This window comes from Erythrolamprus reginae, chromosome 6 (genome assembly GCF_031021105.1).
Source record: "Erythrolamprus reginae isolate rEryReg1 chromosome 6, rEryReg1.hap1, whole genome shotgun sequence".
NCBI lineage: Eukaryota > Metazoa > Chordata > Lepidosauria > Squamata > Dipsadidae > Erythrolamprus > Erythrolamprus reginae.
This window is the reverse complement of record NC_091955.1, coordinates 46,744,047-46,758,660: the sequence shown is the minus strand read 5'-3', so window position 1 is coordinate 46,758,660 and position 14,614 is coordinate 46,744,047. Positions and strand designations below refer to the sequence as shown.

Here is a 14,614-nt window from a genome sequence, read left to right as displayed (position 1 = left end):
TTCATTCAGATCAAGGATGTGTTCCTTGAGTGTTCCCTTTATTTTTTTGACCAGTGTACATTTGTCAAGAATCATGAGGTACAACACTTAATGATTGTCATAGGGGTCAAATAAGCAAACAGGAAACAATCAATATTAATAAAAATCCTAAGTATACAAGCCTCCTTTTGCTTGCAGCGCCATTGTAGGCCCCGCCCTCCCGTCTTCCACCAAAGCAGCCTGCAGCCGCCTGTCTCCTTTATTTCTTATGGAAAAGGCTCAGCCACCACGGTCATCAGCCACCACGGTCATCAGCCACCACTGTGGTGTGTTGCTTGAGCTGCTCTAGCGCCAACTCAATCTTCTGCTTTTTCATGGGGGAAACTGACAAGATCGCATGCGTGGTGGCGAAAGAAATTAAAGGAGGAGGTGTAGCTGCGACATTTCCCGTAAGAAATAAAAGGAGACAGGTGGCTGCAAGCTGCTTTGGCAGAAGATGGGAGGGCGGGGCCTATGTCAACACAGAACCTGCCCCCCTCCCCTTTCCAAAGAGCGCTGAGGTGTGCTAAGGCTGCCCGGGGCAATGGGCACAACAGGCAATTGGTGAAGACTTTGGTTTTGTTTTCTGCTCAACAGCCAATCAGTATTGCTCTTGGTTGCAGGATGAGCAAGGCAGTGTCATGGCCTTAACTTCCTTATTTATTTAGTCCAACCTTGGCAACTTTTAAGACTTGTGGACTTCAACTCCCAGAGTTCCTCAGCCAGCTTCGCTGAGTAAGAGCCCTCCCTGCCCCCCCCCGCCCACCGTGGTGTTTGAGTGAACACCGAACCTGAACACAGACTTTTTTAAAAGTCCAGGTTCAGATTCGGTATGCCGAACACTGCAAAGTTCGGCACGGACCCGAACTATGCAAGTTTGGTTCGCTCATCACTACTGAAGACCAAAATTCTGTACTCACAGTTCTTTCAGGTTTCTGAGGACATTGACAGAAGTGGGAAATTCATTCAGATCATTGTAATTTAAATCTCTGTATTGGGGAGAAAAAACAACCCCACATTACACGCTACTAATCCCCATATTTAAAAGGAAAGACTTTACCTGTTTTGTGCTGCACTTTTAGATTTATTCATTTATAGAACTGTATTTATTTATAAAATAAATAAAGCTAGCAACCAACAACTCTGGATGGCTTATAACATAAAAATATCATCTATTATAAAAACACAGCAGATAAATACATTGATAAAAGTATGGACACAAGTTGGCAAAGAGGGGAACTGGACACCCAGGAAGGGGGGAGATGGGGTTAATCAACCACCACCAGTATGAAGCTTTCCTATTGGTCCCGAAGACATCTTGTAAATTCAAGTCTTAAGGCTCTTACAAAATGTTAGGGAGGTGGGAGCCAGTTTCACCTCATAGGATAAGATGTTCCAGAGGGTACAAGACTCTTCTTGAACCCACCAGCCAAAATTCCTTGACTGACAGGATTCACAGTATGCCCCTTCTGTCATTGTGGGTGGGATGGGTCAGTCCCATTGGGGTAAGATGGTTCCTCAAGAAAACTGGATGCATGCCTTTTAATTTTTTTTTTTATAAATATAGTAGATATTTGCATTTGCTTAAAATTTTATTTATTGTTACTTTTTGCTTGAATAATCTGTCCTCCTTAACTTTAGATATCTATTTTTGACTAAGTTGATCAGACTATCATGTTTACATGTCACTTACTAAATTAACCTTAAAGGAAAAATTAAGAAAAATATTTTTATAAGATCACACCAAGATAGTAGACACTGCTAGTCTTTGTAATTTTAACTACATAAGTAAAATCTGTTTTTGCAAATATGAGCAAACTGTAATTTAATTTGGGTCAAATTTTTCAAAGATTGGTCAAGAATTTAATTAGTCACAGTGAGATATTGATTATTTTCTTAGTGTATATCCATTAGTCTTTTTAAATGCCCATTGTCTACAAGATAAAAAAGTTAATACATAGCATAAATTAAAGGAAAATAAAATAATGCAAACTGGCTTCCATATAAGTGTGGATTGTATTACATCCTTAATAATTTAACAATAGTCAATATGCAATTTATCTAAATCTGCATTTAGGCATTTAAAAAAATGATTTGGTGAATGTTAATAGAAACATGGAAAAAGCATATAAAAGCTCAACTTACAAAGTCTCTAGACTAAGGAGGCCATCAAAGCATTTTTTCCCCAAGAAGTTGATTCTATTGTTATGAAGATGCCTAAAACAGACCGTTCAGAATATGAGAAAAAAAACAACGTAAACTACAGTAAAGAAAACATTTTAATGGTTACTCCTGCTCTCCCATCATTTAAGAAAGTCATTTTTACAAACGTTTGGATACTACAGAATATATTTTACCATTTGTGCCTCTATTTGCATTTTCATTTGGCTCTTAATCAGCTTAGATGAACAACTTCTATTTTTGTGACCTCTCATATTGCTCATGTTCTTTTCTTACTGATTAAGTGCTTTCTTGCTCTTTACAAAGTTAATTTAGGTGCCCTTGAGTCAGGACCAAATCCCATTCTGTGTACAAATGCTTATATTATTTATCTAGACTAAAATTTCAGTAATCTCTATCTTCCGGTCTAGGCAGTATCTAGTATCCTTTAATATTTCTTTTAAGTTTGTCAATGTAAAATATTATAATGGCCCCAATCCTCTTAGCCTTTTGTAAGGCTCTAAAAACCTGTCTGTGTTCCTAAGATCAGGTGTTGAATGTATTAGATGCCCCATTTCCTGTGTTTATTGCTAACAGGCAAGCAGTACTCGACCTACAATAGCTCGTTTAATAATCATTTGAAGTTACACTGGCATTAAAAAATATTTATGCCCATTGCAGCATCCCCATGGTTACATGATTTACATTCAGATGCTTGTCAGCTGACTCACATTTATGACAGCTGCAGTGTCTAGAAATCATGTAATTCCCTTTCATGACCTTCTAACAAGCAAAGTCAATGTAAAAACAAACTTTCTCTTAACAACCATGTTATTAATTTAACAACTGCAGTGATTCACTTAACAGATGTGTCAAGAAAAGTCATACTGTAAAATGGGGCAACATAAATGTTCGTCTCAATTGTGGTTGTAAGTTGAGGACTACCTATATATTTATTTAGAATGTTTTGCACTGTTTAATATGTTTTTATTGTTTTAATTGTAATATATTTTTTTGAATTGCAAGCAGCTCAGAGTCATTGATTGAGATGATTTCCCATTTTTACTTTTTTTAACATGCAGACAGGACATTCCATTAAAAAAAAATTAATATCCCTGCTCTAAGCCAATGCAGCAACCCAACTTAAGTTGATCCTAATCACATCAGTTCCATTTAACAGTTGGAATTCTTCCATTCTGCACATGTAAATAACTTTTTGCTAGGCTACAATCATGTTTGAAATAAAGTAGAAAAATTGCAAAACATCTGTACCCCAAAATATTTACTTTCAAATGCGACTAATTTCACGATTAAACTAGCAATAAACGAGTCTATGGAGAGGGGCGGCATACAAATCTAATAAATAATAATAATAATAAAAAATCTTATTTATAAAAAATATTAATATTCTATGTATGGCAAAATAAAATATACAAAAATAAACAGCAGTATTTTCAGCTTCTGATTCTTTTGCCTCATATTAGCATTCAGTTGGCTTCATTAACCAGGTTTTGTACTTAAATATTTGCTGTTCTACTAAAAGAACTAGGTGTATACTAAACACATACTGTACTTTCATGAAGTCAGCAGCTGAAACTCTTGAAAATTAATTAAATTTTATGTCTAAAAATAAATTCAAACTTACAGCACTACTAAATTGGAGAGATTTCCAAAAGCATAATCTGGAATATAGTAGATTTTGTTGAGTGCAAGTGTCATTGCCTGTAGTGCTGGTAAACTTCTGAAAGCTTGCACTGGAATTTCAGTCAAAGAGTTATCATCTAGCCACAGATATCTAAGTGACATCAAGCCGCTGAAACAGTTGGAAGGTATGAAGCTAATATGGTTAGCATCAAGCCGTCTAAGAAAAAAAACCCCAGAAATATAAAATGTCATTAAAAAGTGTTTCATTAGTAAATGCGCTCAGACAAAAGTAATATTTTCTGCATTTTTAGTTACATAGTCTAATTTCCATTTCTATTTCTGCAACTTCTTTTTAATTCTGTGGTCATTCTCACTGTATTTTATAGATTTGGTATATTCATTGTATTAGGACATGGTTTGTTTAACAATGATTCATTCATAAACTATAACTTATAATTTAATGAGTTCATATAATATTCTAATCCCTGAATCAAATCACAAAGGCTGGCTTCATATGACATAATAAACCACAAATATATTTTGGTTTAATATGGTGCATAAGACTAGTCAACTGTGGATAGCATGGCTTTTTATATTATATGTTACAGTAATTGATGTTTGTGTCCCAATGCATCATGCAACATGAAACTATCTGTGGATATGAATTATGCTGTGAAACAAAGTTAATATGTTGCTTCAGAATCCTACAAGATTTAAAATAAACATATAGAATAAACAAAGATTTAGTGTACATATATTTTTTGCACAATTCAGTCATTAAAGAAGCTATAACTTCTTAGTAGTGTAATACAGTGGTACCTCTACCTATAAATGTCTCTACTTACAAACTTTTCTAGATAGAACCGGGTGTTTAAGATTTTTTTGCCTCTTCTCAAGAACCATTTTCCACTTACAAACCTGAGCCTCTGAAACTATAAAAGGCAGGGAGAAGTCTCCATGGGGCCTCTCTAGGAATCTCCTGGGAGGAAACAGGGCCTCCACCTTCCCTGTGGTTTCCCCAATCGCATGCATTATGTGCTTTTACATTGATTCCTATGGGGAAAATTGCTTCTTCTTACAAACTTTTCTACTTAAGAACCTGATCACAGAACAAATTAAGTTCGTAAGTAGATGTACCACTGTATATAAAGCAGATGACAAAAACACTTTAGCAGAACAGAAACTTAGAATTTGGCATGATGTGTGCAGATTCCATGGCTTTTTCATTCAAATGCTAGTCTATTTTGCTACCATCATTTACAAAAAAACCCTGCACTATTATACAGATAAAGACAAATCAGGAATTCCAATTCTGCATTATAGTGCATTTAACTAGGTCAGATTAATATAATGGTTTGACTATTTCATGAAAATTAAAGGTGATGTTCCACCAAAAGCCCATTTTATGAATACATACATGCATCAACAATATTTGTAATGCTATTATTGTTAGCAATAATCATAGTAGTTTAAGGGTAAAACAAAGCTGAAATTGGATCCAAAGTATCCAATTATTAATTAAAGGAAGAAAAGCAAGATGTTTGAGGGAAATTAATTGGTTGACAGTATAACCATATTATTAGTTTAGATACAATTTTGAAGATTTAGAAATTGTAGATTAATTTTGTTAACTTAATTTTTTCAGAGAAAAGGATAATTTACAAATACTGTATGTTTAAATGTTCACTTTCATTGAATTAAAAAGAAAAATACATGCAAGCATTTATGAGGAATTCTGCAGAAAATAAACCTTACACATCTGAGAGGAAATGGACTTTGAAATAAGCATGTGGATTACTTTATTTAAAGCAGATTCTTTATTTGCAAGCATATAAAATGCTAGGTCTTTTGCTACATTTTTTCTAGTATTGCACAAGGCAAATAGCAAATGTGCTAGAATGGCAAATAATTGAGACAAGGTCAGTTGGAACCAATTTGTAAAGTTCAGTGTCAAAGCCTTTTTATAAGTAATTTTTCAATATAATAACTGACATGACAAGCCACAGGGACACAGCTCCAAAATAATTCACATTTTGTCAACAAATTGGAAAAGCTGGAAATATTTAGAAATACCCAGCCTGAACTTTTCCTTTCAAATAAAGGAACATATTTTGTGCTGTGCTTTCAAATAAAATATACTTTAAAAGAAAACGTGGGATTTTTTGTGTTTAGTCAGAAATAAATTTCTTGTCTGTGTGATGTTTCTGTCTAAACCAAGGACTTTAGAGTTGCACTAACTTGACAGTTACACTGATTAAAGCTTTTTTTGTTTTGTTTTGTTTTTGTCTTTAATAAGTTCACGTTTTTCTTTTTCCAGCCAGATTAACAACTGCCTTGTATATGACCTAGATCTTTCCACTCTTTCTTTTATCATTTCAGGGTTGCTGCTCATACAAGATACAATAGTCATAGACATAATCCACACAATATATTTGGGGGAAATAATAATCACAATCTATAGCATGGATTGAATTATAAAAAAATCAATTTCATACTCTAAAATTAGATAATAAATTAGGGAATGCCTGCATCTTGCATGAACCTGTTTCAGTGTATCCCTAGATTACAGGCTTTTTTAGACATGATGCCCCTGATAAGTTCCTATGGGGAACAATGATTATAAGCAGCAATTTATGGTTAGCATCTTCAAGGCATTTTATAATTTCTACCATGTAATTATTTGTTTTTAAATCATGGCCATGATATTCTGACTCCAAAACCAGCCCAAATTGACGAAAGCTATGGCAACCTGAAGTAGGAAGAGGATCTGCTGCTGCTTCCTTTGTAACTCTCCTTTTCACTGATATTTTTTCTTTGATGATTCTAATACTGTCACACATTCCAACAGGAAGTAACTCAGCAGGAAGATCATGATGTGATGGAATGTAATGAGGCGATGCATTCCCAGGTAAGAGAGGGTAGGAGGTATAAGAAGCAACTTAGTCCAAATTTTACATGTGAGACAACAAGGATGAAGACAGCCCTTCCCTAATAGTTTACTGAGTATATTATAGTAGAATCTTCAGTTTGGCAAGATCTGTGAAACAATAAAATACAGTGCTACCTCAAGATACGAACCCCTCGTCTTACGAACAACCCGAGATACGAACCCGGGGTTCTTAAAATTTTCGCCTCTTCTTATGAACTTTTTTCATGTTATGAACCCCAAACCCGAACTTCCGGGTTCGGCGTTCGCCCGGCTGTCACCTTTTAAAACAGCCGGGGGGCTTCACAGCAGCCTCCCAAAGCCGAACCCGGATGTTCAGGTTTGGCGTTCGGCTTTGGGAGGCTTCTGGGAAGCCCCCCGGCTGTTTTAAAAGGTGACAGCTGGGCAGCGGGGCTTCTTGGCGGCGGTGGCAGGTTGGTAAGATGGAAAATGTTCAGGTTCGGGAGCCCACTTTGGGTTTTTGTCTGGGAGGGAGGGCAGGAGGTCCGGCACTGGGGGAGGGAGTCAGGAAGGTCCTCCTGCTCCCCCCCCAGCGAAAAACCACAAAGACGGTCTGCCGCTGCATGACAGGCAGGGCGGAGCAGCCTGGAGCAAAGGGAGTCTGAAACCACCGGCGGCTTCAGCTTCCCATTGCTCCGCGGGTGGGGGCAGACCGCCTTTGTATTTTTGGCTGGGGGGGAGCAGGAGGCGCAGGATCGGGCCGGCGGCGGGCATGAGGCGAGGCAGCAGGTCTGCATCCTGGGCGGGCGGGCGGCGGGCGAGGAGGCGTGGCCGAGCGAGACGGGGAGGGGCGGCGGCGGTGGCAGCGATGCTGTGTCCGACTCGGGGCTGGTGGCGCCCGACGCAGCAGGCAACATTGTCGGCCGCTCCGGGCCGCTCCCGGAAGCGGCCATGGGAGGGCGAGCTGCCTCAGGGAGGAGGAGGATCGGGCGGGACCAGGTAGGGGCTGGAATTTCTCCGCTGGGAAGAAGCGGTGATGGATCCTCCATCTACCTCTGTCGGCTGCCCCGGGCCACGGGGGCAAGGATGAAAGGGCGGAAGGCGTGCTCGGCTCTGCCGCTCCAGCCCCTTTCGATCGGCGCGGGAGGCAGGAGAGGACCGGGCGACCGGAGAAGCAGCGCCCCTCGCGCCTGTGGCCCGGAGCAGCTGACAGAGGTAGACGGATGATCCATCGCCACTTCTTCCCAGCGGAGAAATTCCAGCCCCCACCTGGTCCCGCCCGATCCTCCTCCCTGAGGCAGCTCGCCCTCCCATGGCCGCTTCCTCCACCCTCCATCGCAAGCCCTCGCCACCGCAGCCAACGCGCGCTGCGATCTTCAAGCCCGGCTCCTTTCGGCCCAGCATCCCGGGCCAAGCGGCTGCCTTCCGTCACTGAGCCTGGCTCGCCTGGAAGATCGTAGCGCGCGTTGGCTGCGCCGGCGAGGGAAGCCAAGCCGGCAGCAACGTCGCCGCCGCAGCCAACGCACGCTACGATCTTCCGGGCGAGCCAGGCTCAGTGACGGAAGGCAGCCGCTTGGCCCGGGATGCTGGGCCGAAAGGAGCCGGGCTTGATCCGCTGAGCCTGGCCGGCTTGGCTTCCCTCGCCGGCGCAGGCAACACGCGCTGCCATCTTCCGGGCGAGCCAGGCTCAGTGACAGAAGGCAGCTGCTTGGCCCGGGATGCTGGGCCGAAAGGAGCCGGGCTTGATCCGCTGAGCTGATGTTCCCCGGTGCATCGGGCGCCACCAGCCCCGAGTCGGATGCACCCTCGCCACTGCGCCCAGCTGCTGCCCGCCCCATCCTAGCCGGAGCCTGAGCCGGTCGGTCGCGCCTCCTCGCCCGCCCCCCGCCCAGGATGCAAACATGAAAAACGTGGAGGTTGGTGAACAAAGGCCAGAACTTTTGGCTTCTGGGTGGATGGGAGGAGCTAAGCGGTGGGAGGAATCAATGCCACTGGGCTGGTAACATCTCCCCAATGTAAAAAGCCACTGGGCTGGCTTAGCTCCCCCTTTCCAGCCCGAGGCCGAAAGAAAAACGCGGAGGCTGCAGGAGTCGGGATGTGTGGAAGAGGTCCGTGGGAGAACTGGGGGGACCCCAGCCCACGCCTGCTGCTTGCTCTCCCGGAAAGACCCCAGCCCACACCTTCGGGAGCTTCCCAGCCGGGTCCCTTCCACGGGGCAGTGGCCACGGCTACCCCCAGTTCTCCCGCTGACTCTTTCCACACATGCACACCATCCCCACCCTCCGCGCCGCCGGTTGGCTGTCATCTTCTAAAGAAGCAAGAAGAGGAGGAGGAGCTGGGTGCCGGTGGTGGTGGAGGAAGGTGCCCAGCTCCTCCTCCTCTTCTTGCTTCTTTAGAAGATGACAGCCGGCCGGCGGCGCGGAGAATGTGGCTCGGAGGCTGGGAGGGAGGTGGAATACAGGAGGAGGAGGAGGAGGGAGGCCAGGAGGGAGAGGGGGAAGGAGGGAGGGAGGAAATCAGAGAAGATGCATGTACAAACTGCCCGTGCGTTTCCCTCCCTTCCCTTCCAGTCATTGCAAGCCGGACAGTAACTGTTGACTTTTCCATGAATCCACCCACGAGGCTCCCTCTGGGCAGCCTGCGCTGTCTCCCCCCCGTCTCCCCCCCCCTCCACCCACACCCAAACAAAATCCGAATGCCGGCGAAAATGAGGCAAAAGGGGTGAATTTTGGGCTTGCATGGATTAATCGCTTTTCCATTGATTCCTATGGGAAACTTTGTTTCGTGTTACGAACTTTTCACCTTACGAACCTCCTCCTTTCACCAATTAAGTTCGTATCATGAGGTATTACTGTATTCAGCTTGGAGATATTGTCACATATTATTCTTGGTTTTGGTCCCCATATCTTTATTGATATTAACTATAATGACAGACTCTTGCAAATCTGGTTCTGTTGCATCTTCCCCTCTTATTTTTTTAAAAAATATATTTACATCCCATCTTTATTATTTTTATAAATAACTCAAGGCAGCAAATGTAACCAAAATACTTCCTTTTCATATTTTCCCCACAACAGCAGCCTTATGTGGTGAATTGGGCTGAGAAAAAGTATTTGGTCACAGAACTGCTTTCATGGCAAAGGTGGTGAATAAGGGAAGCATCTAGTTGAGTCACTATGAATATTATCTTGTTTCTTAGGGTTTTCAGTATCTTTTATCTAGTTAATGGCTCTTAGATATTTCTATCATCTGCACTATTTTCTATACTTTCCTACTGGCCATCCATTTAACTAATCCATTAGCATCACTCTGAATTGCTCTTCAGAGTTTCATTAACAACTGAGTTTCATTAACAACTGAGTGTGCCTCCTCAGAAAGATATACAATGGGCATCCAGTTATAATGGAAAATAGTATTCCTTAGTTGCCAAACAGTTGATAAAAGTGCTCCCTTCTTACAGCTGTTACTTAAAACTGGACTTGGATTAAATAGCCCTTCAAATAGTATGGAAAATAGTATTCCTTAGTTGCCAAACAGTTGATAAAAGTGCTCCCTTCTTACAGCTGTTACTTAAAACTGGACTTGGATTAAATAGCCCTAGAATGAAAGAGAATAGATCACATAGAAAACCATACATTTCAAGCACAGTTTCTTAGTTTAATTGCAAGAGGACTCTCCCTCTGAACTAAATAGCTAGTCTGTCCATGACAGAACATTGAAAGCTTGGTGTTTTGCTTCAAACATTGCAAATAACACAATCTGTCTTAAAACTTAAAATTTGAACCCTGAAAGTGACTGTTTTTGAGGCCGTTATCTTTTACCTGTAAAATAAATTATTTATTTGTAGTTTATTTACTATATTTTTATACTACTAATAACAGGAAGGCTTTAATGCTATTTTTGATGGACTTTGGACAATGAATTCATAGAAGAGCCAGGAAAGTAAATTCCCATCAAGATCCTCTATAGGAATGGGGACATAACTAGAATCCACAAAACAACCAAATACCAGTCTGGCTATCCATGATGGAAGCACTAATATATCCAAATGTTCTTGGTCTTGAAAAAATTACAAGATATAAATATATTCAAAATGAACAAGGGGAATTAAAATCGAAACAAGAATTGAAAAATGAAGGAATTAATTTGGCTTGGTGGCCACTTATGCAAATACAATCACAATACAAGAAATGCAAAAATGTATGGATTTTACAAAGAACCATCAGAATTAGATCAGATATTTTTGGGACAGATGATAATTAATTTTTTTAAATATAGCTATTTATTGAACTTCAAAATGGAAGAGGAATAAGTTAAAGAAACTATGATATATTAAAGAACCAGACAAATGGCAAAAACTCTGGGAAAGAAACTATAAATTGACGATGCCAACAGCCTATAAAGAAAATCTTTACAAAATGTTTTACAGGTGGCATTTGCCCCCAGCAAGAATAGCAAAGATGTTTCAAAGCAAATCTCCCAGATGTGGAAATGTAAATAGATACGAAACTTATTATCATATGTGGTGGACTTGTCCTATGGTAAATAAAGTATTGGTTAAAAATAAAAATGTGGTTAGAAGAAATGACAAAACAAGTTTAAGAACATTTTTCTTTTTTGGTCCTTTTAAGTCAGTTTTGACTTTTTACAACTTGGACAAGCCTCTGAAGTTGTCCGGCAAGGTTTCTGAAGTGGTTTTCCATTGTCTGCTTCTTAGAGCTGATAGTGTGTGACTGACTCAATACTCAGCGGTATTTTTGCCAAAGAAAGGACCAGAACAGTCTTCCAGTTTTTAGCTTGATGCCTTGACACCGTATCAAACTGGTTCCTGTTCTAAGAACATTTATGCAAAAGCCCCACTATATTCATATCTGTTCACTTTCCTAAATTAGCCAACATTATCTGAATTAGGAACTTAGTTCAAAATTCTTTACATATGACAAGTATTTATAGATTTTAAATTGTCTACAAATCTAAAAAAGCTCAGGAAAAGGTTTAGCTCTGTATACAACTGTTTTAAATGATGTTCATGTTTTAAATGTAAAAAAATTGTATATGTATATGAAAAATATATACTGTACATTGAGAAAAATGTAATAAAGTTACATTTTATTCAAATCCAGCAGAGTTAATTTTCAAAATACTGTACTAAGATAAGAAGTTACAGAATACATAACTCAGTTAAAGGGTTTATAAAGTACTTTTAAAATCTATTGCCACAAATGTTTCCTGTCTATCTGATCTTTTATTTTTATTCTTAAGAGCCATTGTTCTATTTATAGATAGTAAAATATTTAATTAGAGATTGTGCTTCCTATCATAATGTAAATAAGGCATGCCAATCTCTAAGGCATGCAATGAAACCTTAAGTTTTCTTTCCCTTATTTTAGTTGAGTTGATCAAAGTTTTGGCACTTTCAAAACTAAATCCATTAACTCATAAACAATACATTATATGCAATTTATAATACATGGCTAACATGGAGATAGTTTAAAAGCTGTGTTATGTGCCAAAGGCAAGCAACTTAAGAATCATATATTTTGTTTTGTTTTATAGATAGCATATAAAAGAGAATATTACATGACATTTTTCACGAACTCATTTAAAATGTCCAGGTCATTCAAGAAAAAGTGATGCAGTTTAAAGAATACAATCCAGCATAATTTTAATACCGTGTTTCCCCGATAGTAAGACACCCCCGATTGTAAGACGTATTGGGGGTTTCAGGGGGGTCGGCTAATATAAGCCATACCCTGAAAGTAAGACATATGTCTTACTTTCGGGGAAACACGGGGGTATTGCCGGGGGGGGGAGCCCGATGACGTCGGGAAGACCCAGGGAAGGTTTCTTCGGCCGCCCAGCAGCTGATCTGCTCGGCAGCATGGCAGCAGCCCTGGCGGCGGTTCCCTCGGCAGCGCGGTGGCAGGGAGAGGCTTGCGGCCGCCGAGCAGGTGGGAGAGTTTGGCGGCAAGGCACAAAGGATTTCCCTCGGTGCACGTGTGGAGCCGCAGACGCGTGTCGGGGAAGCGTGTGTCTGGAGGGGAGGAGCCACTCTGCGCAGTTGGGCAGCCCCACCTGCCTGCCGGAAAGGAGGCGGGTGAAGGAGGGCGCAGCTCCGGCCGCTCGCCTCGGAGCCGGTCGGCCTCGCAGGCCGCTTGCAGCCGAGTCTCGGCAGGACTCGGTTGCTGGGACGAGCGCCTTCGCTGCAAGCCGCCGCCCGCTCGCCTTGCCGCAGTCGGAGCTCCCGCTCGTGCCGCAGCCAGAGCCGCGCCGCTTCGGCCAGGGCCACCGCCTCGCCCGCCGGGTGGCCCAAGCTGGCGGTGGTGCGCTGCGCCCAGAGCTTGGGCCACCCAGCGGGCGAGGCGGCGGCCCTGGCCGAAGCGGCGGAGCAGTTCGCGGCGCTGGCGAGGGAGCTGCGCTCCCAGGAGAATCTCCCTTACGCAGCCTGGTGCCAGTTGGCGGTGGCGTGCTGCGTAAGGGAGACTCTCCTGGGTGCGCAGCTCCCTCGCCAGCACCATGAACTGCTCCGCCGCTTCGGCCAGGGCTGCTGCCTCGCCCGCCGGGTGGCCCAAGTTCTGGGCGCAGCGGAGCTTAGACGACACCAGCCGGTAGCGCGTCAGGAAGTCGCCGCCGGCTCCGGCGCCCGAAGAGGCCTCGCCTGGGCCGAAGCCCGAAGACGAGCCGGCCCCGGTGCCCGGGACAATATAAGACATACCCCGAAAGTAAGACATAGTGGGGCTTTTGGGGATAAAAAGAAAGTAAGACACTGTCTTACTTTCGGGGAAACACGGTAATATATTGTGTATGTTTTGACCATATATTCAATAACTTAATAAAATATATCCTTGAACAGTTAGTACAAGAATTGTCAGTATTTTAATACTAGATATGAATAGGGATGGGCCCATCCCTGGAATGGGGGGAACGCCACTCTGGTAGCAGAAATGGAGCTGTGCATGCAGCTCCATTACTGCTGGGCATGCACGTGCCGTGCACGTGTAACTGGCACGATTTTGATAAAAATTACCAGGTTTTTTTTGCTTCCGTGCATGCGTGGAAGCAAACAAATCAGCATTTTTTGCCCAAATCTCACTGCCGGAAGGACATCCATGCGAGATTTCAGTTGCTGCACATGTGCGGCAGCCGAAACTTGCTGCAGTGCCTAGAGCGGCACCTGGACCTAGCAGCAACAGCGGCCTGCCCAAGCTCTGGCTGATTGGCCTGCTTTTTGCTCTCCAGTGCCACAGGCACCTCTCGGTGCATGTAGTGATGGCGTCCCGAGTGAATTGTGGCCTTTGGGAGCAGCGCTGTGCTTCTGAAGGCCCCGACTTGCTTGACACACATCACTGCGCCAAGAGATGCCTGCGGCATGGGAGAGCACAGAGAGGCTGCACGGTCAGAGCTCAGGGCTGCCTGGCCTGCTCCCCATGCCATAGCCCATCTTCTCAGTGCCTGCAGGAGATTGCACAAGTGGGTAGGGAGAGTGGACAGGCCACAAGTGACATGGCAGGCACGCGGTTGAGCCACTCACGGCAGAGCTGCAATGAGCGGTGCGACAGAACGAGCGGTGACTGTCACCTTATTTTGCCAGTTTCTGGGCCTTTTTGCTTTTGCGCATGTGGGGAAGCAAAGAAACCCAAGAAATCTCTCTTGCACATGTCCTCGCATGAGATTCAGCTTCTGCGCATGCGCAGAAGCCAAATCCAGCACCAGGCATGTGCGTGCTCCTGCAGTCCCGACCCTTTCCAGTAGCACCGGGAATGGTGGCCTGCCGCTGGATATGAATTTGGTATCTAGAATTAAAAAATACATATTTATTGCAGTACATTGCAATGTTTTCCCCCAAAATAAGACCTATCTTGAAAATAAGCCTGAACATATTTTTACACATGACTAACATAAGCC

The 14,614-nt window shown here is 43.0% G+C and overlaps 1 protein-coding gene across 1 annotated transcript in view; it reads right to left on the bottom strand.

The window, feature by feature from the left end:
* The window catches only part of LGR5 (leucine rich repeat containing G protein-coupled receptor 5), an 87,031-nt gene that overhangs the window by 27,757 nt on the left and 44,660 nt on the right, over window positions 1–14,614 (bottom strand). The window contains exons 5-7 of the mRNA XM_070754758.1: window positions 3,824–4,039; window positions 2,164–2,235; window positions 939–1,007 (exon numbers count right to left, since the gene is read on the bottom strand). Coding sequence (XP_070610859.1) covers window positions 939–1,007; window positions 2,164–2,235; window positions 3,824–4,039 — 357 coding nt within the window. The remainder of the gene's footprint in view (window positions 1–938; window positions 1,008–2,163; window positions 2,236–3,823; window positions 4,040–14,614) is intronic.